The sequence below is a fragment of the Leptonychotes weddellii genome, chromosome 4 (genome assembly GCF_054177405.1).
Source record: "Leptonychotes weddellii isolate Sample4059 chromosome 4, ASM5417740v2, whole genome shotgun sequence".
In the NCBI taxonomy this organism is placed as follows: Eukaryota; Metazoa; Chordata; class Mammalia; order Carnivora; family Phocidae; genus Leptonychotes; species Leptonychotes weddellii.
The window spans coordinates 156,672,194-156,697,050 of NC_138372.1; the positions used below are offsets into that span (position 1 = coordinate 156,672,194).

At 43.7% G+C, this 24,857-nt stretch overlaps 1 protein-coding gene across 1 annotated transcript in view; it reads left to right on the plus strand.

Moving 5' to 3' along the window:
- Window positions 1-24,857, plus strand: part of FER1L6 (fer-1 like family member 6) — a 144,035-nt gene that overhangs the window by 101,346 nt on the left and 17,832 nt on the right. Inside the window, exons 25-36 of the mRNA XM_081816510.1 lie at window positions 304-484; window positions 2,712-2,938; window positions 4,625-4,747; window positions 6,009-6,048; window positions 7,312-7,427; window positions 8,671-8,802; window positions 9,701-9,826; window positions 13,069-13,196; window positions 17,073-17,243; window positions 19,822-19,982; window positions 21,947-22,089; window positions 24,306-24,394. Of these exons, the coding sequence (XP_081672636.1) occupies window positions 304-484; window positions 2,712-2,938; window positions 4,625-4,747; window positions 6,009-6,048; window positions 7,312-7,427; window positions 8,671-8,802; window positions 9,701-9,826; window positions 13,069-13,196; window positions 17,073-17,243; window positions 19,822-19,982; window positions 21,947-22,089; window positions 24,306-24,394 (1,637 nt within the window). The remainder of the gene's footprint in view (window positions 1-303; window positions 485-2,711; window positions 2,939-4,624; window positions 4,748-6,008; window positions 6,049-7,311; window positions 7,428-8,670; window positions 8,803-9,700; window positions 9,827-13,068; window positions 13,197-17,072; window positions 17,244-19,821; window positions 19,983-21,946; window positions 22,090-24,305; window positions 24,395-24,857) is intronic.

A 24,857-nucleotide genomic window follows, 5' to 3' on the forward strand; every position in this document is an offset into this window, starting at 1 on the left:
ATCTTGGGTCTGGCTCAGCGTTCAGTTGAATTGGCAGTCTGTGATTTTTGCGTTTTACACCTGGGATGACTTGTCAGTGCCATCCCTCATATTATGGATAATTGTTCCCTGGCTTGGAAGGCAATGCTCCAGACTTCTGGCCAGCTGCAGGGGTGACCCGGAGGGCAGAACAAAAAGGCAGGGACAGAGGGAGGATGGGTGCCTGGCTTGCTTTGATCCTGCCCCTAAAGAGGTCAGCAGGGCACCAGCAGCTGGGCTCAGCCCAGGCAGTGCTCCCCACTTCACCCTGGCCTCTCTTCCCAGGAGCTGCCTGAGAACGAGCTTCTGCACCCGCCCCTGAGCATCTGCGTGGTGGACTGGCGAGCTTTTGGGAGGAGCACCCTGGTGGGCACCTACACCATCAACTGCTTGAAGCAGTTTTTGTGTAAATCCAAGGAGTCCCCGGCCCTCACCTCCCAGGTGGACGGAACCCAAGCTGAGCAAGGTAGGAAGCACCTTCTAGATTCTGGAGCTTCAGACTACAAAGCCGTCGCGCCTGCAGAGGCCTGCTAGGGGACACCACAGGAAGTGGGAGCCCCACCGTCAAGTCGAGCCTTCTGAAGAATTTGCTCCTGCAGTCCCCTCAGCTTCTTTAGCTGCCAGGTTCTGACTCTAAGACTGACATCAGGGTCAGCTCCTCTAAGAAGGCTTCCACGAATATGAGTCCAGCTCCCTTCCGCCTCCACTCCCTGACATTTTTCTTTGCTTGATGTTACTTTGATTTGTTCCCTTTTGGATCTCAGGTGCAGAGTGGAGTTAACTGCACTTCTCTGCTCGTGCTGTGTAGTCATCACTGGTCTGGTCAAGGCTTCTGTCTCATACCCACTGCCCTCCTGTACCTTATGCCCCATCCCCACTCCCGCCCCCTCCCACTGCAGGCCCCACACTGCCCCTCTTTGTAAAATTTCAGTCAATTTAAATGACATATATAACACGATGCTGCAATCTTCATTTGGTTTCCTACTCTTGTGCTCAAGGCAATGCTTTAAGATCTATCCATATTGCTGTGTGTACATTAGTTTGTTACCACTACCTACTGATCCACCCCACTTTGCTTTTCCTTTCCCCTCATATTGGACCCCTAGGCTGCCTCCAACTCTCCACTTCCACAAATGATGCTGTTATGAATATCCTTGTGAGCGCTGCCCACGGGAGGATCCTGTGTGGGATTTTCTTTGGAATATACACCCAGGAGTGAGATTACTGGTTCCCGGAGGATGTGCACATGTAATTCCACTGAGTACTACTACCAGAGGGCACTCTAGAGAGCTGTGCTGGTTTACACCAGTCTACACCAGTTTACGTTCCTACCATTACTGCGTCTGGAGTACCATTTGCTTCTTTCTCAATACCACCTGCTATTATCCACCTTTCTGAGCGTTTGTTTTGGTTTGGTTTGGTTTTTGTCATTCTGCTGTGTATAAAGTGGTATCTCATTTTTATTTCAGCTTGGTTGTCTCTGATTACTCCTGAATTTACACATCTCTTTACATGCTTGCGCCACCTTGATTTCCCTCCTGTGATTTGCCCACATCCCTTGCCCAAGTTTTATGTGTTTTTTTAAATTTTCTTTTTGGTATATTCTAGATGTTTATATCCTGTAGATCATATCTTCTCCTACTCTGATAACTGCTAAGCTAACCTGCCTGTGATCCCCATCTTTGAAGAGAAATTCTTCATTTTAATGTAATCATATCCATCTGAATTTTAAACTTTATGGCTTGTTCTTTCAGAATTTTGTTTGAAAACGCTTTCTCAATTGTTGGTGACAAAAATGTTGTTTTATATTTTCTTCTATTAGTGTTATGTTTTTAAGTTTCACATTTAGATCTGCAGTTCTCTGTGTTTGTATATGGTTTAAGATAGGGAGCTTGCTACATTTTTCTCCGTAGAGTACATCATTTTCCCCCAAAAAAGGGTCTACTTGCCCCATTGTTTTGTGCTGTCAGCTTTTTCATAAATCAAGTAGCCATATATCCCTAGTCTATTTCTGAGCTTTCTATTCTGACCCACTGATCTCTCCATCTCTGTGCCCAGCACAGAGTAGATGCCTATCAAGTGTTTATGGAGTTGAATTTTCTGTTGAAAAATCAGCAGCTGGGGAACAGAAACTCCGGAGGCTCCCAACTGGGAAATGTTTCTGAGTACTGGATTCTACAGCACAAAATGGAGAGAAGAGGACCGTTGGCAAGAAAGGACAGTGTTACGATCTTTTCACTGGATCAACAATCCAGTTAAAAATCTCACAAAGTCCAGGAACCTACCCCTGCTCCCTGATGAGCACATGTAATCACGTGTCCAGAGTCTAGCCTGCAGTTGGGAGCTCACAGACCTCTGGAGCCTCCAAAGTTTCCCTGAGTTAACTGGGACTGGGAAAAGAAAACCCACACAGAGGACCTGTGCCCTAAACCTTGATATGCACTTTCCTTATGACCACAGTTATTTAAAATAGCTCTGAAGGGTCAATAATAAGTACAAGCATTTATTGAATCCTGATTATCCCCCAGTGAGATGGGTTTTTTCACCATCATTTTGTAAATAAGGAAAATGAGGGTCAGAGATATAAGAACTTGCCATATTTGAATCCAGATCTGTCTGACTCTCAGTACTGGATCTCTGAAATGACCACCCTGCTTTGCAACCCGGTTGACCTGATATACTTCCAATTTTAGCTCTTTCAGATTTGTCAGTAGCCACTGAGCCCTCTGGATCCCTTGGCTTCTCACAGGAGCTTCCAACAGATCACATCTATGTGGATATTGAGCCGCCTCCCACAGTGGTACCCGACTCTGCCCAGATTCAACCAAGCAGCGTGGTTGATATCCCTGACTCATCTCCTATGCTTGAGCCTGAACCCAAATCGGCAGCCCAGGAGCCACCCAAAGATGGTAAAGCTAAGGTCAGAATGTAACCCCTTTTCATATTTACAAAGCTTTGCTTTAGAGGCTCTAGATACTAATCCTCCCACCTATTAGCTGTGTGACTGTGAGCAAGCAACTTCACGTTTCTGAGCATCAGTTTCCTCATTTGTAGAATGAACATACTGATAGCCACTTCACAGATAAGCCAATGTATATGAAATTCAAGTGCTAGCCAACTGTGACAGTCATATTTAATTGAACAGAAACTCTTCTAAATTAATTAGCTTGGAAAAACAATAGTTTCTGTATCTAGACCCATTCCACAAATATTTAGAACCTACTTCGTACAAGGACAAGTAAGAAAAAAAAAAAAAAAGACGTATTCTCTGGAGTCTAAAGCAAAATGCTTAGCTGAGATTCTGGAAGGCAAGAGGGATAAGTACACAAAGAACCATAAAACATGAATGTGATGAATCTTTCTAAGTCATAAATTTGCGTGCACAATGCTGCTGTGTCAACTGATGAAGCAGCAGCCAGTTTTTAAAAAGTCCAGAGGGGTTGCCTGCCCAGCTCATGGTAAAGGCTGAAATAAAAAGCAGAGTAGGACAGATTAATGGATATTTGCTCAGGCTGTTCCTATTGTATCAATGCTCGGTATGACCCTCCTTGGCCCCCAAGGGCTTCTCTGCATCCTACCAGCAGTGCACCTGCCACTTCCTGTTAGAATTCCGGCTTAAGTGTGCATTGCCACCATAAAATTGTGGGCCCCACCAGGTCACAGATGATTTTCTTAAAGATATCAGTATCCCCTGCTCTTGATAGAGTACCTGGCACATCACAGCTACTCCAGAGATGTCTGAGAGCAGACAGATGATGAGTACATGATGAGTCTGTCATGGGACCACTGTCCTCTCCCAAAATGCCTCCTCTCTCCTATTCATGCATCACCGCCTCTCCTGTCCCTCCGTCTCCTCCTGCATATGGTTGCTGGTGTCATTGATTTGGACCCATTCACATCAGAAATGACGCTAACAGGAAATTGTCTACATTACATCGCTTAATCCTCCCAACAGTGAAGTAGGCAGGTATGATTGTCCCCAGCAGAGGAAACTGAGAATCACAAAACTTATATTAATTGCTTGTCAACTAATGCCTTTCTTTTTTTTTTTTTTTAAAGATTTTATTTATTTATTTGACAGAGAGAGAGACAGGGAGAGAGGGAACACAAGCAGGGGAGTGGGAGAGGGAGAAGCAGCCTTCCTGCAGAGCACGAGCCCGATGCGGGGCTCGATCCCAGGACCCTGGGATCATGACCTGAGACGAAGGCAGACACTTAATGACTGAGCCACCCAGGCGCCCCAACTAATGCCTTTCTGCCATAGCACACCGTATCATGCCGCCTGCCTGTCTCCTCTACTGAATGAAGCTTCCCTGATGCGGGGATTGTTTCTCATTCCCCTTTCATCCCCAGTGTCAGGCACCATATCTCACATCTGTGTGTTTAAGTAATAGTAAATGTTCGCTGAATAAATGAGTGAGTGCATGGGTGGATGATTAAAGTATCATTTATGGAGATGTTACAGAGAGCTACAGCCTCAAAAGGTGCTCACACCCTCATCTGCTTCCAAGGGGACCTGTGTGTTCCCTTCCTCAGGAAACCAGTCAGCCACCAGCAGGCAGATCCATGAGGCCTCCCTAATAATCCATCCCTCATCCCTTGCCAGGATGCCAGGAAACTTTCTCGAAGGTCGACCAAGAGGAGAAAGAGGACCATAGCGGATGAATCTGCTGAAAATGTCATTGACTGGTGGTCCAAATATTATGCCTCCCTGAAGAAAGCACAGAAGGTAGAGTGTCTCCTGGCTGTGACAGTCAAGGGATTGGATAAGAAAACACAGCGCCCTCCACAACACCCTCCCACACCCCTGCAAACCCATATTATCCCCTTCTAGATTCTACTATAGGTTAGGCCCCACTCAGGTGCAGTTCTTTTAACTACAGAAAGGGTCAAAGCCTGGAAGCATCCAGAATTGCAAAATCCTCACCCTCTGGCTGGAGCTGACCCTAGGACACAGGCTCTGTTGTAAATGCTGGAAGGATGTTCAGTCCGGCATAGCATCTAGAGATCTAGCCCCTGTCAGACTCTGAAAGGTCCAGCCATGAGAAAGGGGGTCTCTGGATAGATGGGTATAGCAATAGGGGCTTCAGGTGCACCTGGAGATAGCCAGATCAAAGGGCCCCAGGTCTCCAGCAGGATTCTAAGTTCGTATGGGAAGCTACCAATGTAAAGGCAGAGGAGTTAGCCTCAGCAAATGCAAATAATGAACAGGTTGCCAGAGCAGAGCTTTGTGTATATGGAACAAGAAAGATATTGCGTTACAAAACTGGAGAACCACTGGAAAGTGGGTCAAGAGATTCAGGCAAAATCTCAGGGGCTGAATTTGGTAAAACGTCTCATCCTTAAGTAAACAAGGAAAGGAAAATTAGTCCTATGTTATCACATTCAGTTGCATAGAAACTCTTCTGATTCTTCCGTTTGTTAAGACCATAGTTTCTTCATCTAGGGCTACCCGTGAGTATTGATATATAGTTAAATAAACAAGCCAAACGGTGGCCCCTGCCTCCAAACTCCCTCCTGTTGTTGCAGTGGGCACTACCAATCCCAGGGAGGGCTCAGCCCTTTTTCCTTACCCTGCTAACCTCCCCAACCCCTGGGACCAACCCAAAGACCCAACAGCCTGGCGTGCCAGCAGATAGAACTCATGGTGCCAACTGGGTGATGCTCCAGGGAGGTGGGAAAAGAGGGGAGAGAGGTAGTAGCCGAGAGGGGGCTGTGCACACAGGGCAGGGAAGTCTGCTGCTTGCTGGTGCTTTTTTCGGACACATGGGCGCCTCTTCTGTAGGGACAGGTATCTTGCTGCAGGAGGGTCCTGGTCTATCAGCGAAGCTTCGCTTGGGGGCTTCTTGGACACAGTTTGCATAGTCTTTTAAAATGGCGTCTCCAAGAATGCAGAAGGCTGAGATGATGGAATTGGAACTGTTGAGCCATCAGGACTCATAAATGAGTCATGGTAGGGTCAATAATCTAATCTCCCTCTTTTCTCAAAGGAAAAGGAGAGCAATCCCAAGGAGAAAAGAGGCAATGCAGGTAAGTTATTTGAGCATGGAATCTGGCCATTGGGGTTAGATAATACTAAAAGGAAGCAGTGGGAGGCATGCTCGTGCTCCACTCCCTCATTTCCCATGTGAGGAACAAGCGCATGAACATGACAACACTCTAAAAATGTAGCTGATTTGAGCTGGACTGGGACCAGATCTCAGGTCTCCTGAACCCAGTTCAGTGCTGGCTCCTGTCTTGGTGTAGAAACAGCAAAGCAAAAGCAGGAGGAAGCTGGCATGATGGGCCAGATTCAGCGTGGTGAACTTTAATAGAGGTGACCCGGGTTTTAGGTTCCCAATTCAGTTAAGGATCCGGTAGATCTGGTTTGGCAGAATTTCAAATGAAAGAGGGCAGGGATTTGAAATGACCACAAACTCGATTCAGGCCATCGGTAGGTCTTGACCTAAAATTAACAGTGATAGCAAGTGGTGGTGCTTTTTCAGGTGACACTGAGAGAAGTAGGAGAACCAGAACCAGGCTCACTCAGTTCCTCAACCACTCCTAATTGGCAGATTTAATCCCAAGACCAGCCTCGTGACATTAGCCACAGCATCTTCACTTTGCAGATGGTAAAACAGAGGTACAAAGAGACTGAGTAGCTAGCTCAAATTTATACGCTGGAAAAGAGCAGAGCTAGAGGTCTGTTCCAGATGGTGTTTTCCTAGACACTGCTCCTGGAAAATTCCTGAGTAATCTCTCTAATGACATTTGTGACTTGGTGCAAGACCCTTAACATAGCTGAGCCTCAGGTTGCTGAACTAGATGAATCTCAAGTCCCTAAGCAGATCTGAGAGGAAATATATTTTCTAAGTATATGTAACTTCACACTTAGAAAATTCAATTTTCTAAGTACATGTAACTTCACACTTAGAAAATTCATGTCTATGTGCATGATGATAAAAAGTTACCAACTTCTTAGCCAGTTGGATGACTGGGCAACATCCTTCCTTCCTTCCTTCCATCTCTGGGCCTAATTTAATGAATTCTTACCTACACCAGGACAGGCCAGAACATTGCCTGGCCCTGGGGATCTGTTGTCACTGCATTGCTCCGTGAGTGGTGTCACCTCCCATCCTGCAACACACAGACTTTAGGCCGTATGTAGCAACTCTGCAGTGACATGTTACTATTTCTTTTTGAAAACAAAAGTCCTGACACCTGCAGGAACAAAGGGAAAGAGGGAGCTTGACTCTGTTTCTTCTCATCTCATTAGCACTGAGAAGTCTAACAATTTCCACTAAATATCCACAGAGGCAAAACCAGACAAGGTGGTCGTAAATATAGAAAATGGGCCAAAGAAGAAGAAGGACAAGATGCTCAAGAAGAAACCCAAAGAAGACGAAATCCCCAACCTGGCTGTCTTGCAGGTGTGTGGACACGGCCATCTTCACCAGGGGTGGGAAGCTCCAGATGGGGGTTCTGGTAGTGTTTCAGTCAACCCTAGTAATGCCTTTGTCTGAACTAACTTACTTTGTCTTCATTATAATCACTGATGCAGAGAAATGAACCTTAACAAGCATGCAAGCAAGACAATGGAGCTTGCGAATTTTCTATTTTCTGTGTGCTCATATTGAGAAGGGGCATAACTTACATTGGTTAGCCTGGATCCAGCAAGGTAACTTGCAGTGGATGAGTTCCCCTTGGCTCACCTCTCAGAGCTTGACATCATCATGCTCAAAATATGATCAAAATAGCAGGAGTTTTTTTTAAAAGATTAATTAATTTATTTATTTGAGAGAGAGAGAGAGCGAGCATGAGTTGGGGGGAGGGGCAGAGGGAAAGAGAATCTTCAAGCAAACTCCCCACTGAGCATGAAGCCCAAAGCAGGGCTCCATCCCAGGACCCTGAGATCATGACCTGAACCAAAATCAAGAGTTGGCTGCTTAACTAACTTAGCCATCCAGATGCCCCCAAACAGCAGGAGTTTTAACTCTCACTAAAGTCAGCTCCATCAGACCAATCTTAACATTAGTCAGAGGCTATTAGCTAGAGGCATATTTATGGATATGAAAATTAGGAGTATGAAAATTACATGTAAGAAATTTAGATAAGTAATTTTGATAGGAAATTTGCATAAGTGATTTAATTATATTACCAAACCTAAAACTCAATTCAATTTTGCATTTCTAAAGTACATATATATATGTAACTTCACACTTAGAAAATTCATATCTATATGCATGATGATAAAAAATATTCCATTATTTCATATGTGTTAAGAATTAGATGCTTAATGGACATTTATTGATTTGAATGTCCTCAAAATATTATAGTCTAGATACAATAACCAGATGATATCAATTTGCTATAAAAAGCTTTATCATATTTATCATAATATATTATATATTTTAAAAAAATTTTGGTTTAGCTATACTTCTTGGAACTTCAAAGTTTAGCCAAAAGATTTTATAAGTTTCAGAGTGGTAGCTAGTTCTAGGAATGCTGCGTCAATCATATTCCTTTTTTTGCTAGAAATAAATGAACTGTGGCCTCTTAGATTTTTCGAATGGGCATATATCAAGGCTAGTTTTGGAGAATCTTGGCATTTCTCATTAAATCAATCCTGGGCCTTACTTCCTCTGAGCACTCTCTTCTCCCTTCTCCCTAAAGATATATGAGGGTGATCTCGAGAGTGAATTCAACCATTTTGAAGACTGGGTGAAAACCTTTGAGCTCTTCAGAGGCAAGTCTACGGAGGATGACCATGGCCTGGATGGGGACCGAGTCATAGGGAAGTTTAAGGCAAGTTCCAAAGTTAACCCTTTTATTTGGCTCTCCTGTCTGTAAATGACTGATGTGACTCAATTCTGTTAATGAGATTGTGGTGCGGGATGTGTGTAAGAAAATTCCCTAGTCTTTATGCAAGAGCTTCTCTAGAACCCCACAAGGTCTAGCCCTGGTCTTTTGAAATATTTGGCTTGTGGTCAATGAAGTGAGTCGGAACTCAGTCTGATGGGATATAAGGAGACAGAGTTGTTACCTAAAAGGATCACTGAATTTTATTTTGCTTCTCCCACCCCTGACCTACCAAATAGATGATCTATGCAGATGTACTCATTGGATGATTAATCAAACACTAACTGTTCATCCTGGCAGACTCTCGGTGTCAGTATCACAAAGAAGTGGTTGGCATTTACTATGACCTGCTGTGCGCTGGGCCATTTGGTGCAGGGCCGTGTGCTGGAAATAGCGCAGAGACTGCAGTTGGCCCCTCTCTGATATTGTAGTACTAACTCGCTTCGTGATCTTGGACTTGACCTCCATGGGACTCATTGGCAGCATCGGAAAATAGGAATACTGCAGTAAGCCTCGAAGGACCTAGTGGGGGAAAGCACCAGCTCAGCTCCCTGTGTGTTGAAGGTCCTCAGTATCCCATCTGATGCTCCTATCCACATTCCTCACCGAACAGCCCTATGAGGAGGCTGTTATTGTACCAACACCGATTCACTGACATACCGAGAAGCACCTCAGACACAAGCAGTTTACGTGGACTGCCTGAGGACCCCCAGACACAAGGGTAGCGCCAGCCCAGGTCCTGCTGGGTCCCAGACTCCACTCATTTTCCCAGCACTATGCCCTCTAGGGCTTTGGTGGGACACATGACCATCTCGTTTCACTGGGTCATGCTTTACTGTTCCAGGGCTCCTTCTGCATTTACAAGAGCCCCAAGGATTCCAGCATCGAGGACAGTGGGCAGCTGAGAATCCAGCAAGGCGTTCCACCCAACCACCCCGTCAAAGTCCTGATCAGGGTGTACGTTGTTGCGGTAAGCCGTTCTTGTTTACTCTGAGGGATTGTCTTAATCTGCTCAGGCTGCCATAACCCAGTACCACAGACGGTGGTGAGGTAAATGACAGACATTTATTTCTCACCATTCTGGAGGCTGGAAGTCCATGATCAAGTTGCCAGCAGAATTGGTTTCTGGTAAGGCCTCTCTTCATGGCTTGTCAGTGGCTACCTTCTTACTGTGTCCTCACATGGCCTTTCCTCTGTAAGCATGTAAGCACGTGCGCGCACACACACATACACATAATGAGAGTTCAAGCAGGAGAGTGAGAAAGAGAGAGAGCCAGGGAGAGGGAGACCTGGTGTCTCTTCCTCTTCTTATAAGGCCACCAGTCCTTTTGGATTAGGGCACCACCCTTATGACCTCATTGAACCTTAATTAGCTCCCTAAAGACCCTGTCTCCAAATATAGTCACATCAAGGGTTAGGGCTTGGACACAGAATGTTGAGAGCACACACTGCAGTCCATAACGGGGGGTATGAAGTTTGGTTGGTAATGTGCACATTTGCTGGCTTTTCACTCAGGGAAAATACTTCGCAGGCATGTAAGACTGCTCTGGGTAGCTTCATTTGCTCTCTGTGGTTGCCTGATAGCTGGAAAGAAGACCAAATAGGCCTGGAGCAGGAAACTCACAGGCAAGAGAGCAAAACCAGGGCAAAGCAGAACAGCTATCCCTGTGAAATCCTCCCCCAGGCTCGGGCTCTGCATTGTCGCGGTCAGAAATTTCATTTCAAATATATTTCCAAGAAAAGTATCTTTTCTGCTCTAGGCTTCCTACTTTCTGATAATGAGAGCACTACACTTTTTTTTCCCTTTTTTAAGTTTTTATTTAAATTCCTGTTAGTTACCATACATTGTAATATTGTTTCAGTTGTACATCATAGGGATTCAGTACTTCCATACATCACGGGTGCTCATCACGACAGGTACCCTCCTTAATCCCCATCACTTATTTCCCCATCCCCCACCCTCCTCCTCTGGTGATCACCTATTTGTTCTCTGTACTTAAGAGTCTGTTTCTTGGTTGAGAGCACTACACTTTAATTATGAAACTTTTTGACCTGATTGCCCGGAAGCTTGGGGCCACATTTGATGTTCAATCAAAGCAAATCTCTGCTGAACCTTTATGGTTCATGTATTTGTTTTCATATCCTGCCCTTGGAGTTGATTTTCATAATCCTATTTGATTGCAGTAGGCTTATTTTATTCTAACTTCCTTCTTCAAATTGCCTATATCCTTTTTTAGAAACATAAATGAGGCATAAAACAAAGATGAATTATTCTTTAATACTTAGGGAAAATATAAATAATACGTTAATTTAAAAATCTTACAGGGGCACTTGGGTGGCTCAGTTGGTTAAGCATTTGCCTTCGGCTCGGGTCATGATCCTGGGGTGCTGGGATCGAGCCCCGAGACGGGCTCCCAGCTAAGCAGGGAGCCTGCTTCTCCCTCTCCCTCTGCCTGCCGCTCCACCTGCTTCTGCTCTCTCTCTCTCTCTCTCTGTCAAATAAATAAATAACATCTTTAAAAAAATCTTTTAATTTAATAAAATATCCAAAAATGTAAAAAAAACTACTACTTAAAAGTTGCTCCAAGAAAGAAATCAAATCTCCCCACCTCTGCAATTCTATCCCTGGAAATAACTCACTTTTCTTATGACTATGTAAACACATCCATATCTATAGTTGAACAATGTGGGGGTGAGGGGTGCTCACCCCCCTCTCAGTTGAAAATCCACATATAACTTTTGACTCCCCACAAACTTAACTACTAATAAGGCTACTCTTGACCTGAAGCTTACTGATAACATAGCCAGTTGATTAACACATATTTTGTGTAGTCTATGTATTATACGCTGTATTCTTACAGTAAAGTAAGCTAGAGACCAGAAAAATATTATTAAGAAAATCATAAGAGAAAATACATTTACAGTACTGTACCGTATTTATTGAAAAAAACCCACATGTAAGTGGGCCTGCACAGTTCAAACCCATGTTTTCAAGAGTCAACTGTATTTACACTTGTCTACAGCTACATCTAAGTACTTATTTAATAGACTCTTGCTTCATGCATTACATATTGATCTCTTTTTCTCTTATATGGTATAACTTGGTCATTTTCCAGATCAGTACATATAGGTGTTCCTCTTCTTTGTAGTAGACACGTAGTGTTTTCTTGAATTAATGTAGTTCCCATTTATTCATTCGTTCAACAAATATTAAGACCCTGCTCTAGGTCCTAGAGATAATGTAATGAACAAGATAGACGGCACCCTTGCTCTGATGGAGATCACACACTAGCCGGGGGGGGGGGGGATTAAGAAAGGACAAAAATAAACAGAGGAGCAGATAAATGAGATGAATGTCAGAGGTAACTGCTACGTGAGGAATTAAAACTGGGTGATGTGATGAGAGCAAATGGGGAAAGGGTATTTTGGATTTCTCTATATTGGATTTCTCCCTAAGTAATTAACATACAGGTTATTTACAAATCTGGCTAGAAAACAATGCTCTGATGAGCATCCTTGAAAACAGAGCTTTGTGTGCTTATGTATTCCATCTGTAGGACAGAGTCCTAAAAATGGGATCGTTTCTCACTCAGCTCTCATTTCTACAGAGTTTCTCACCAGCCCCCTATCTGGGCCTTCGCTTAGAAAGCGTTTCCTTGGGATGGGTTAAGGCCCAGATTGTCTAGAAGCAGACCTCACTCTGAGAAACAGACCACTACTCAGCTGGCCCGTGCTAAATGCAGGCCTGACGGAGTCATGGATTCAGAGCCCATCAGTTGTGGGATGGGCCTTCACGTCCCCCTCCCCATGATTTTACAGATAGATCTTGGAGAGGGGCCTGCCCAAGATCATACAAGAAATAGGACTAGAACTCAAAGTCATACCTTCTGGCTCGTGTCCAGCATAATGCTCATTACTCTGTGCCAAGCATTGCTTTCCACTGGGGAGATGGCTCCAGAGAAAGTTCAACTTGAGAAAAGCCAATAACTTTTCTTTCAGCAGCAAAATGGAGAGGCTAAAGCAGTGGTTCTTAACCTTGGATGCACACTGGAATCATCTAGGGAGTTTCTAAAAGTCCCAAAGCTCAGGGTCAATTAAATTAGAATCTGGGGATAGAACTCAGGCATCCATATTTTTTAAAAATCCCAGGTGATCTGAGTGTGCAGCCAATGTTGGGAACCACTGGACCAACAGAATTTTCTTTCTCTCCAGGCATTTAATCTCAGCCCTGCTGATTCGGATGGCAAAGCGGATCCCTACATTGTGGTCAAGCTTGGCCAAACAGAAATCAAAGACCGGGACAAATACATCCCCAAACAACTGAACCCAGTATTTGGAAGGTCAGTGGCCACCTGGGTCATGACATACTGTCCTGTGTGTGTTTGTTCCTGCTGTGTCTCTGGGGGGGGAGGGGCTGGTGCGTATGTGTGTGTGTCTGAGTGAATGTGGCAGGAAGTTAAGCTGACCTCTTGGTAATCGCCAAACTAACCTTCACCAAGCTAACCTTTGTGGAGAAGAACTAAATTCTTTTGTGGCCCCTTCAGGAATTTGGTGGTACCTGGTGATTTTCATGCCCATAGTTTTCCAGCAATGATTTTCTTAGATCTTAAATACAAGAAGCATCTGAACGGTCACCAGATTTAGCCTTCTGCCTTTGGACAGAGAGATTTCCTTTTTATAAACAAGCCAAGGGCAGCAACAGAGAGATTAAAAACTTATTCAAGTTCCCACAGCTCATGAGTAGGGGAGAAGGGGCCATACCTTTGGTCTTTTGTCTCCTATCAAAGGGATTTTTCCATCAGATCATTTTGCAGCTCATCTGGGGTGACCCCTGAAGTAAACAAATTGAATTGCATCCTCTGCTTGTGTTTTACGTTCCTGCAAAGTGTTTCAGCACACATTGCATTTGTTCGTGTTTGGGTGAATGAGATGTTTTCCAGTTCACAGCAACCCTACTGCCCCCATTTGTCTTCTAACAGCTTGTGGCACACATTTGTGTTCCCCGCTTGGATGTGTGCACCTGATTGCTGTTAACTTTGGAGTTAGAGAAATGTGGGTTACATTCTGCCACATACAGGCTGTGTAACTTTATGCAGGTGGCTTAACCTCTCTGATCCCAGTTTTTCTAACAAACAATCGTGACACTTGACTCTCAGTGGCCTTTAAAAGATTAAATATACAGCACTTAGCACATTATCTACACGAGCATGTAGTTGACACTCAGAACACATCTGTTTCCTCCTTCTCCCCCCGTGATAATCATTTTAGCAATGGCTACGTCCTAACTGTATTTAACTTCTTTTTTTCTGGAGTAGCAAGGAGCGTGAGAGGAACTCTCCATTAGCCTCATTTAAATTCATTTACACTTTTGTGATTGCTGTGGACCCTCCGACATTTGATCAGAATGAACCTCTTAACACTTTATTGCTCTGGAGGAAATGAGGCGATACATGATCTTGCCTGTTCAGATTAATGAGAATGATTAAAACAATGGTGCCAGGGAGGTTTACCCTTGCTTCCCTGACCCAGAGATGAACTTTATTATTACTTGCTGTTTATGTAACCAGCACTTCATTTTGCCAAGTGCTTTGAGGTCACTTTTTATAAGGTACTTCCAGCACAGTGCATGAATTAGACTGGTTTTATTACCCTGTTGATGGCTATGGTAAACAAAAGAGGACGATGAAGTATTCCCACCAGCCTCTGGCATTGTGGAGCCTCCGCCAGAAGCCCTCCATATGTAGATGCTTTCTTCAGTGTGTTTTTAATTGTTACTCGGGGATAGAATTTGCTGGCTCAATCCTGCATGTTCCAGCAGGCAAAGTAGAGGGCTCCTGTCCCTGACCTGGAGTCTGGGGAATCCCTCTTTGCGACCTCACAGTATGAGGAAGTCACAGGCTCCATCCCCTGATGCCTGGCACCTTGCCTGCTTTACTTTCCTTCATAGCTTCTGACATAACTTGACACGTTTCTGTGTTTATTGGCCATCTCTCATCTTCCCATGAGAAGGTAAGCTCCCTTGGAGCAGGGATTTGGTCTAGTCCATCCGATGCTGCATCCCTAGAACCTACAACAGGGTCTCGCACAGAGCAGACAGATGCTCAGCAAGTATTTGGAGAGTGAATGAATGAATAGATGGAGGGACAACCTTCAGTCAGTTTCCAATCAGAATTAATGGGCCCCTGTCACTCTGCATCATCCTGAGGTGGTTTCCTTTGGCGTTTCCTCATTTTCTTCACAGTGCCTGGCATACAGGTATACAACGTATAATAAATGTCATACGAACAAACGAATAAATAAAAGAATGAATGAATGAACAACTTTGCTCTGAAGCAAAGAGGTACTGAATGTTTCAACAAGGCTCAGTTTTACCCATTTCATATGCCTTCACTCTTTTTTAAAGTAATCTCTATGCCCAATGTGGGGCTCAAACCCACAACCCTGAGATCAAGAGTCACACACTCTGCTAAGCCAGCCAGGCGCCCCAGTGCTTTCTCTTTTCTCATCCCCCACTGTATTTAGAGGTAGTATCTCAGTGTGGAAGCCTAGTGGAAGCCTAGTCTTTCCCCGGGTGACTGGAAGTGCAGCCACGGTGAGCTGTTTCTGGTAGTTCTTCCTTGTGAGACACCTCCAGAATGTCAAGCACAGTTTGGAATCTACATCTTGGCGCCCCAGGCAATGCTATGACTACTGATGGAAGACATATGGATTTCTTCCCCACACAGCCACATCTCTGGCCTATTAGAGCTGCCCCAGTCAGTTCCAGTCCATGGAGCTGCGGCATCTCTCTTGCTTTCTCTCAGGAAGGCTTCATTGGCGGGGGGGGCTGGTGTTGGAATTGTAGTTGCTGCCACTGGAGACTGAGAGCCGGGGCTGAGTGGGTCTGACCCCAAGGGCAGCAGCCCAGACAGGCCAGTGGACACGGAGGGAAATCATGGGCCTTCCATCCTCCCTTTCTCCCCACCTCCTCTTGGTCCCTCGCTCACAGGCCAGCCCACAGCACCTGTCCCAGGGCAGCCGGAGTTGGGAAGGGCCGGAGAACGCTGGTGTGTTTTTTATTTTCTTCTCAAGAAGACACTTCCCTAAATGGACTCAGGATTTACTTCTTTTTTTTTTTTTTCCTGTCCAAGTTTTTATTTAAATTCCGGTGAGTTAATATACAGTGCAATATTAGTTTCAGGTGTAGAATTTAGTGATTCATCCCTTACATACAACACCCAGTGCTCATCCGTACAAGTGCCCTCCTTAATTATCTTCTGTAATGCTCAGCAACGCGGATAATGCATTATCCCAGGAAATCCCACGGCACTGCTTTTCAACACCTTGCGCTAGTGAGGTATCATGGAAAGAGCTCAGAACTAGGGGGGTCAGGGAACTGGTACTTACCCTAGCTTGACCTGATTTATGGTCCAGGCAAGTCACTTCTGTGCTCCGGATTTCAATTTCCTTATCTGTAAAATGAAGGGGTTGGGATATGGTGATTCCCGAGATCCCTTCTGGTTCAGGGAGACATTCATTGCTTACTCTCTGCAGGTGAAGCCAGGGCTCCAGCAAAGCAGAGGTGAAGGAGGCAGGTCTCATGGTCGAGGGGCTCAGAAGTTTGCAGAGACGGCATTGCAGTCCTGCAATTCTGTTTTCGGGATTTTCCATCTTCAAAAGCCTTTTCATGTAAAACAAACTCAGCTGACACCCCAACCCCCCATGAAGCAACCAGGGAGGGGGAAGGGAATGGCAGTTTATTGGACCCCAGTTGCGTACCTGCAAGCTAAATGTGTGCTTTGTATAAACAATATCACAGTTAACGACCGTGCTATATTATAAAGAAGATATACTGATCCCCATTTACACCTAAGGAGGCTAAGAGGGATGGAATAACTTTCCCAAAGTTTTACACCCAGGAAGTTGCAGATTCAAATCCAAAATTGGAAATCAGTTCTGTTGGAGACCGAACCCCCAGGTGTTTCATACCCATCTTGCTGTCACCCTAGATGAAGACTGTGGGATGTGACCCACAGAAGTGGAGATCATTGGCTCCTGGAAATTGACAGCGGAATTGGAAATTGAATCTCAATGAAACATTAAATCAAATAAATATCTACCAAGTATTCACCGAGTTTAGTGAGTTCCTATGAACCGCAGGCTAGCTCAAAACAGACCGGGGAGACGTTCCCTGTGTAGCCAGATGTAGATTCCTAATGCCTTTACTTGGACCACAGGTCATTTGAGATCCAGGCCACATTCCCAAAGGACTCCCTGCTCTCCATCCTGATCTACGACCATGACCTGATCGGGACAGATGACCTCATTGGGGAGACCAGGATCGACCTGGAGAACCGTTTCTACAGCAGACACCGAGCCATCTGTGGCTTGCAGAGCCAGTACGAGATGTAAGTTATTCTCGGGGCAGCGGGGGGGGGGGGACTGCTGTGCCAGCCAAGGCTCAGCTTGAATGTCTCAGAGGGGTTCCAGGTCAGCGGGGCTGGTGGGAGAAACTGTTCACTGCACTTGAGGGTGGTTGGGACTGGGGAGGCAGCACGGATTTAGAACCCAGGGCAAGTTCTTCAAGAGTCAAGAGCTGAATTAACATGTTCACTCAATCGGCTGGGCCTGGTGGGCAGAGTTTCCTGGTGAAGAATGATGTTAGAAGAAGAATGATTAATAGTACACAAATGCCAATATCCTAGTTAATTATAACAAACACTCAGGAGGGCTTATGATATACCAGACACTGTATCTCATTCAGTTCTCTCAAAACCCATTGAGGTGTTATCCGCACCTTACAAAGAGGGAGGAATGGACCAGCTCTCACTCTTTACAATGATTTTGAATTCTGCTTCATCAGAAAAAATTTTTGAAAGATTTTATTTATGTATTTGAGAGAGAAAGCACACATGAGCAGGGGGAAAGGCAGAGGGAGGAGAAGTAGACTCCCCGCTGAGCAAGGAGCCTGATGCGGGGCTCAATCCCAGAACCCTGAGATCATGACCTAAACCCAAAGGCAGAGGCTTAGCCGACTAAGCCACCTAGGCACCCCTCTGCTTCATTTTAAAATATAGACTACCAGCTTTATTTTTTTTAGGTGTGTTTTATCTGATATCTTAAGAAAAAATAAAAATCTTCCGAATTTCAGCCGGGAAAAATAGAAAAACACTCATTAGATTTCCATGGTGTAATTTTAGACATGCTTTTCTTGAATATAAAATAATATATATTCATTGCAGAAAATTGAGGAAATGCAGAAAGTACAAAATTATGCTCAAATTATTCCACCCAGACATAACTTGTATAAAAAATTCTTACCTATTTCCTTTTAACATTTTTTCTATGCTGTTTTTCCCTGAAGTGGCCTCACATTAGCCATGTCATTTTGCAAGGGACTACTTGCATCTATCCCTATATCCTAAGCATTCTGTGGTGTCATTAAGTATTTTTTGAAATCATTGTTTTCATAGCATAGAAATCCAGTTCGGGGGCGCCTGGGTGGCTCAGTCGGTTAAGCGACTGCCTTCGGCTCAGGTCATGATCCTGGAGTCCCAGGATCGAGTCCCGCTTCGGGCTCCCTGCTCGGCGGGGAGTCTGCTTCTCCCTCTGACCCTCCCCCCTCTCATGTGCTCTCTCTCTCTCTCTCTCAAATAAATAAATAAAATCTTTAAAAAAAAAAAAAGAAATCCAGTTCGGTTTGGGGGACTCTTGTGAATGTATAAGCCCCATGAGGTGTTTACCTGAGAAGGTACCATTCAGAGAATGATGCGTTCTTCTCACTCTGAAGTCAGGGAAGGAGGCCACAGGTAAAGATGGTGCCTCTTCTGTTCAGAAGAATTTCCTGACGGTGGAACCACCAGGGAGCAGAATAGTTTAGTCAAGGGGGTTGTAAACTTTGTTTAGTAAATTTTTAAAAATAGGTGAGAACAAACAAACAAACAAGAAAGCAACCAAAACCAAAACCAGAGCACCTATTTCTGGGGAAGCCTGTGTACGTATGGCTCTGGGCATGGCTTGGATGAACTTTTCAGGATCCTCGTGTCTTTGGCACAAGGTAGGAACACTGCTTTATAGTTATGTTTTGATTTATTTAAATACTTAAATAAGTTAAATTCTGATGAATCCTGTGTCCCAGGGAACAGAGAAATCCAAACTTGTCTTGGTCATGGCTCATAGGGAGCATTTCATTGCAACTTAATATTTTTTAACCAAACAGCTAGTGTTTAAGGGAAGAAGGGGTTGGAAAGATTTAGAAACTAAGCACCAGGAAAATCACAGATTAGAGAAACCGCACATCTAGACTCTCCACCTGTGACGTGAGTCTCCAATACGATTTTGGTGGGGGAGGAGAGGGGAAGAAAGAAGCAGAGTAATTGAAAGGCTGAGCTAAGCTTTCCTCTTAGAAGCAGTAGCAGTCAGATGGCTCTTCTGCAAGGGACAGAACAAAACTAAACAGGAACTGCATGCAAAGAAATCCAGACCACAGAAAGCAGATGGCTGACTGCCACAGGCTGAGCGGGGCAGGGAGGCAAGGAGCAACCACTTAAAGGGTACAGGGTTTTCTTTTGGGGTGATGAACAATTTTTGGAACTAAGTAGAGGTAGTGATTATACAACATTATGAATGTATTACATGCCACTGAATTGGTCCATTTTATGTTATATGAATGTCACTTCAATTTTTGTTTTAAGGTACATTTCTTGAAAAACACACACACATACACAAAAACAACTACCGGCAAAGGATTTTTATGTCAAGCTACTCAGAAGTCTTGACTTTCATTTAAGCATGCAGATGCAGAGGAATTAACCAGAAAAGAGAGAAAACAAAACAAAAAACATTAGCCCCAAGTGTATAGAATGACAAGAAATCTAAAGGAAACCACTGATCATACTTAGGTGGTGCTTTTAATAGCTACTTTAAGTGTGTCCTCCCAGGGGAAGGCAGGCCTCAACCCCATCCATCCTTTCCCCCTGTTTCTAGAGAAGGATACAATGCCTGGAGAGACACATCCAAACCCACTGAAATCCTCACAAAGCTCTGCAAAGACAACAAGCTGGATGGACCCTACTTTCATCCTGGGAAAATACAGATAGGAAATCAGGTCTTTTCTGGAAAAACAGTCTTCACGGAGGAGGACACAGGTAACTCCCCCAGTGTATCCTGCTGACATTGCTCTTCTTTTGAAAAGCCTGCTTCTGGTGGTATTTGTGGCTGGGAGAGCAGCTATTTATTGTCAAGTAATCATGCTCCTGGTAGAAAATTTGGAAAAGAAAAGAGGATAATGAAAATCACTCAGAATCCCCAAATTCAGAGATAAGCATGCTGCTTGTTGGTGTATTTCCTTACAGTGTGTGTGTGTGTGTGTGTGTGTGTGTGTGACATTTTTACAGAACTGGAAGTTACCATATATAGTATTGTATCCTGCTTTTTCTATTTCCAATAGATTATGATGATTTTCCTTTGTTCTTTGAGAGTGTCATTGACAATATTCCTTTTTATGGCTGTGTCATTTATTTACATTGTGTCTTGTTTTTTGTACATTTCTGTACAGAAGAAACATGTTTCTCATACATATTTTTGCACATTTCTGATATTTCTATAGTGTAGATCACACAAATAGGGTTGTTGTATTGGAAGGTAGGCAGTAACCTTAAAATGAATATGATATAAAACAAATCATTGGACACATCCCAAATTACCCCACAAATGTTATACCAACAGCTCTCTTATTTCAGTACCAAGAAGCAGATTTTCCATATAAGCACATGGGACATACCAGGAAGATTCCAGAGGGGCTTTCATAAATTGAGGATGAGAAAAAAAAGCCACCTTTACTTTACTTTCATGATACAGAACAATTCTTGTAATGCCATTCCCATCCACTTGATGCAAATCAATAAGTGTAGAGTTACATATGGGCAAAACACAGGTTCAGAGCTTCCGATGCAAAGCACCCAATTAAGGACATATCACTGGATGTGTTCACAATGTTATGTTGATCCCGCCACTTTGACACCAGAATTTCTTCTCACCTTGTTATTTTGACCCCAAGAACCTCTTGAAAGTTTTTTCATGCAGAGTAATTGACATTTAAATTGTGTAGTAATGACATCTTAATGAATTTCTCTTGAGAAAAATATTTTTTCACAATATACTCTATTAGGCCAATTAATTCCTTTGTCAATATTCTACATTTCATGATGAAACCATTTTTTTTGGCCACCAAAAATCTGAAATGATATTCATTTCAGTCAGTCAAGAACTGATTAAACTTTATGACAAAAGATTTAGTTCACTGATTATGTGTTCATCCCCATCAACTTCTACTGATTGTAATTATTGCTATTGGGAGATTGTGTGTGTGTGTGTGTGTGTTGTTGTGTGTGTGTGTGTGTGTGTGTGTGTGTGTGGCCTTTTTAAAACTGAACTCAACATCCCTATGTCAAATTTGGCCATTCTAAACTTTATCAAAAAATTTGATTTTTTTCCAGCAATTTTTGTGTTATTTTTGCAAGTACTTTTTCTGCCAGTAGTTTTTATTATGTATTGCCTTCTTTGGTAAGATGACAGATGTGAGAACCTTCCCTATGAGCAAGTATGTTAGTGGGAAGGAACACCGAGAAAAGATAAGACTTCCATGAACACATACTGTGTGGATTTTACCACCTGTTCAGGACCACCCAGATCTACTAGGCCCTCTCACACTATGGTGTTAACAAATAGTCCTATATCTCCAGGAAATATACCCTTTCCAGTACCTCAACGCCAAGCTTGCAGTTCACAGGCTCTAGAGGAATCTGATTCAAGGGGCAAATGGAGCCACAGACTCTGAGACCTTGACTGCACTCTGGTCATCTTGTCAACCCATCTCACTTCCTGCTCTCTAAACCTCCTGTCTCTTTCCCTTCCCTCCACTCCACCCCCACTTCTTTCTATTCTCTTTTTGTCCTTTTTCTCTTTTGCAGTTTTACTCTCTCCGCGTGCCTTAGTACATTTAAATTTAACCTTTAAGGGAGTGTTTAAAAGCGCACCTGACAGCCCATCATTGTTCCATTATGGGAAAATATATCGGACAAATGTCTTTATTCTTCTTTCTTCCATGCAGATGAGACAGTGGAGTCTTACGAGCACCTGGCCCTCAGGGTTTTACAGTCATGGGAGGATATACCAGAGGTTGGGTGTAAGCTGGTTCCTGAGCACATAGAAACTCGGCCACTGTACCACAAGGATAAGCCAGGAATGGAGCAGGTAATGGCCAAGACGGTTCTGGCCCCAATAGGTGTGTTCCTTCCCAAGGAATAGGACTTTGTCCCTAAAAGTTATTCTTGTGTTCCCTGTGGTAATGGTTCTCAACCAGAGACAGTTTTGCCTCCCTGCCCCAGACTTTAGCAATGCCTAGAAATATTTTTGTTTGTCTCAGGTAGGTGGGGATGCTACTGGCATCTAGTGGGTAGAAGTCAGAGATGCAACAAAACATCCTGTACGGCATAGCCAGCCTCCCACAACGGAGAATTATTCAGCCCCAAATGTCAACAATGTTGAGGTTGAGAAATTCTGCCCTCAAGTCAGAGTCGGATTTAGTGCTTTTTGCCTTTTTAATGAATTTGAGTTATCACACTCTGTTGAAAGAATGCTGATATTTGAGAAACTTCAAAATCCATCTGACATGCCCAAGACCTGTCCAAAATCTATCAGTAACCCCACAGGCCATTAGTTTTCCCAGGGAAGCAATAGATGGTGGCTTATTCTGAAGAACTGGCAAGAGGAAGCTGTTTGGAAAAAATAACCAGAGGTCTGGGTTAGGAATTAGAAGTGAAAAGAAGATCAACTTTATTAGGAGCCTTCTTGATATGTACTTATTAATTATATGTACGTAATTAACACGTACTTATATACTAGGCCCTTTATGTAAATTATCTCAGTTAGGATGATCATAGATTTGTTTGTCCAAATGATGGCCATTTTGAGAGTAAAAGAGGCTGCTGTTAATAATTAAGCTGGTACAAGGGACACCACCAGGATTTTCCTAGACAAATAGGGGTGTGTGAGTCACCTTACCTTATTCCCTAATACAGCCTCATGGTGTACTTATTATGATCCTTGCTTTTAAGATGAAGAAATTGAAGTTCATAGAGTTTAACTAACTTGCTCAAAGTTACTCATGTGGTAAGTAGTAGAGCGGGATTTCACCCAGGCAGTTTGAGTTTCCTGTCCCAGCGCTGGACTCACTCACTGTGTCACTTGGGCAAAACACATGAGCTTGACTCCAATGGGGCAGTTTCCAATGGCCACACTGCCATCTCAGTGGTGTTGGGAGAGTGCCTTTTATCAGATGTAGAAGCCTATGATTAGTTCCTAAAATTCACTGCCAGATGTTTAAAACCTTTTGGTTATTGGTATACTTCATTTTACCATGTGGCTTTTTGGTTACAAGTGAATGTTAATATCTCTTTAGAGACTCTAGGATTGTAATCCTCCATTCGTTGGTTCTTCTCTTCCCAAATGCTAAACTCGTTGCTTAAATTGTCCCTTCCCTAGGAAAGCCCTTTTATTTTCTAGCCAAAGCCCCTCCTTCCCCTAAATCCTACAGATCCTCCCTGTTCTGGTTGGGAACCCCACTTCCTTCATATAAAATCTCCCCTGACCATCCCAGGCCTTGTTGATCATTCACCTTCTTGTCTGAGCTGATGGAGTACTTAGAATGTATACCACAGAGCTGAGCATTGAATCCACTGGGACTTCTCCCCACATGGGCACTCAGATCCCTTGCAGCAGGGTAAATTCTGATGTATGGAGTCCAAAGCAATGGATGGGAGGCCTTATTCTGCCACTAATTAGCCACAGGACTCCTATCATTTCTTTGGCTGCTCTAAGCCTTGGTTTCTTTAAATGTGTAACACAGAAATATAGCTGGGCTAAGCAGTTATGGAGATAAAGATGTTAAAGCACATTGGAAACAATGAAGCATGATACCTCTGACAGATAGTATTATTATCTTTTTAATCCTTAGGAGTTTATAGAAAAAGCAGTCTCTGGAGTCAACAGACAAGGGTTGAATCCAGACTCTGCTACATATTGTCTGTGTAAGCATGGGCAAGTTGTTTTCTCATCTGGCAAGTAGGAATAATAACATCCATCCTTTGGGGATAGTGGGGGAATTGACATAATGTTTTGTCAAGTGCATAGTGCTGTGTCTACCACATAGTAGGTGCTCAATAAGGGTTTGCTTGCCTTTCACCTGCTCTTAACATATGTTCTGACTAATTCTTAATAAAAATGTAAGTTCTGTCTTTGTCAACAAATATCCTAAGCATGTATAATATGAATAATATCCATATGATAAGATATGATATGATATATAGCTAATATCCATGACTAGTCAAGGGATCTGTTAACACCATGAATGATCAGTTGCCCATGTGATACCCCACCAAAGTTAAAGGAGATCTTCTTTTCTTGACCAGGGCTGCCTGCAGATGTGGGTGGACATGTTTCCCAAAGATATGCCTCCACCTGGACCTCCTGTTGACATTTCACCAAGGCAGCCGAAAGGGTAAGTCAGCTAGCTGCAGCCCTACCTTCAGGGGAAGAGACCATGGTAGCCAACTAAAAGATCATGACATTTGATCAATTACAATGATTGTTGCACTGTAACTTGAGTTACATTGATCAGTTGACACCTGATAATCATATCTCACTTTCCATCTGGCCATTTACCACAAGGGTGAGTGAGAATAATGGTAGCAGTGGTTATGGTTGAAATGCTGGCTCGTGTTATATGTAGGGGCTATTGTGCTTCAGCATTCTGCAACATTCTGAAAAATGTCAGCTAATGGAAGAAAATACTGCTCAGAGAACTTCATGTCCTTGGTGATTCCAGCTGGGACACTTGGTTTTGAAGGAACCAAGACCTTAAGTGTTGATATTTTTGAACGTGGTAAAGTCGAAGAAGCCCACTGACACACAGCAACACCAGAATCCCATACACACCAGCTGACTCCGCTTTCAAGGTCTTC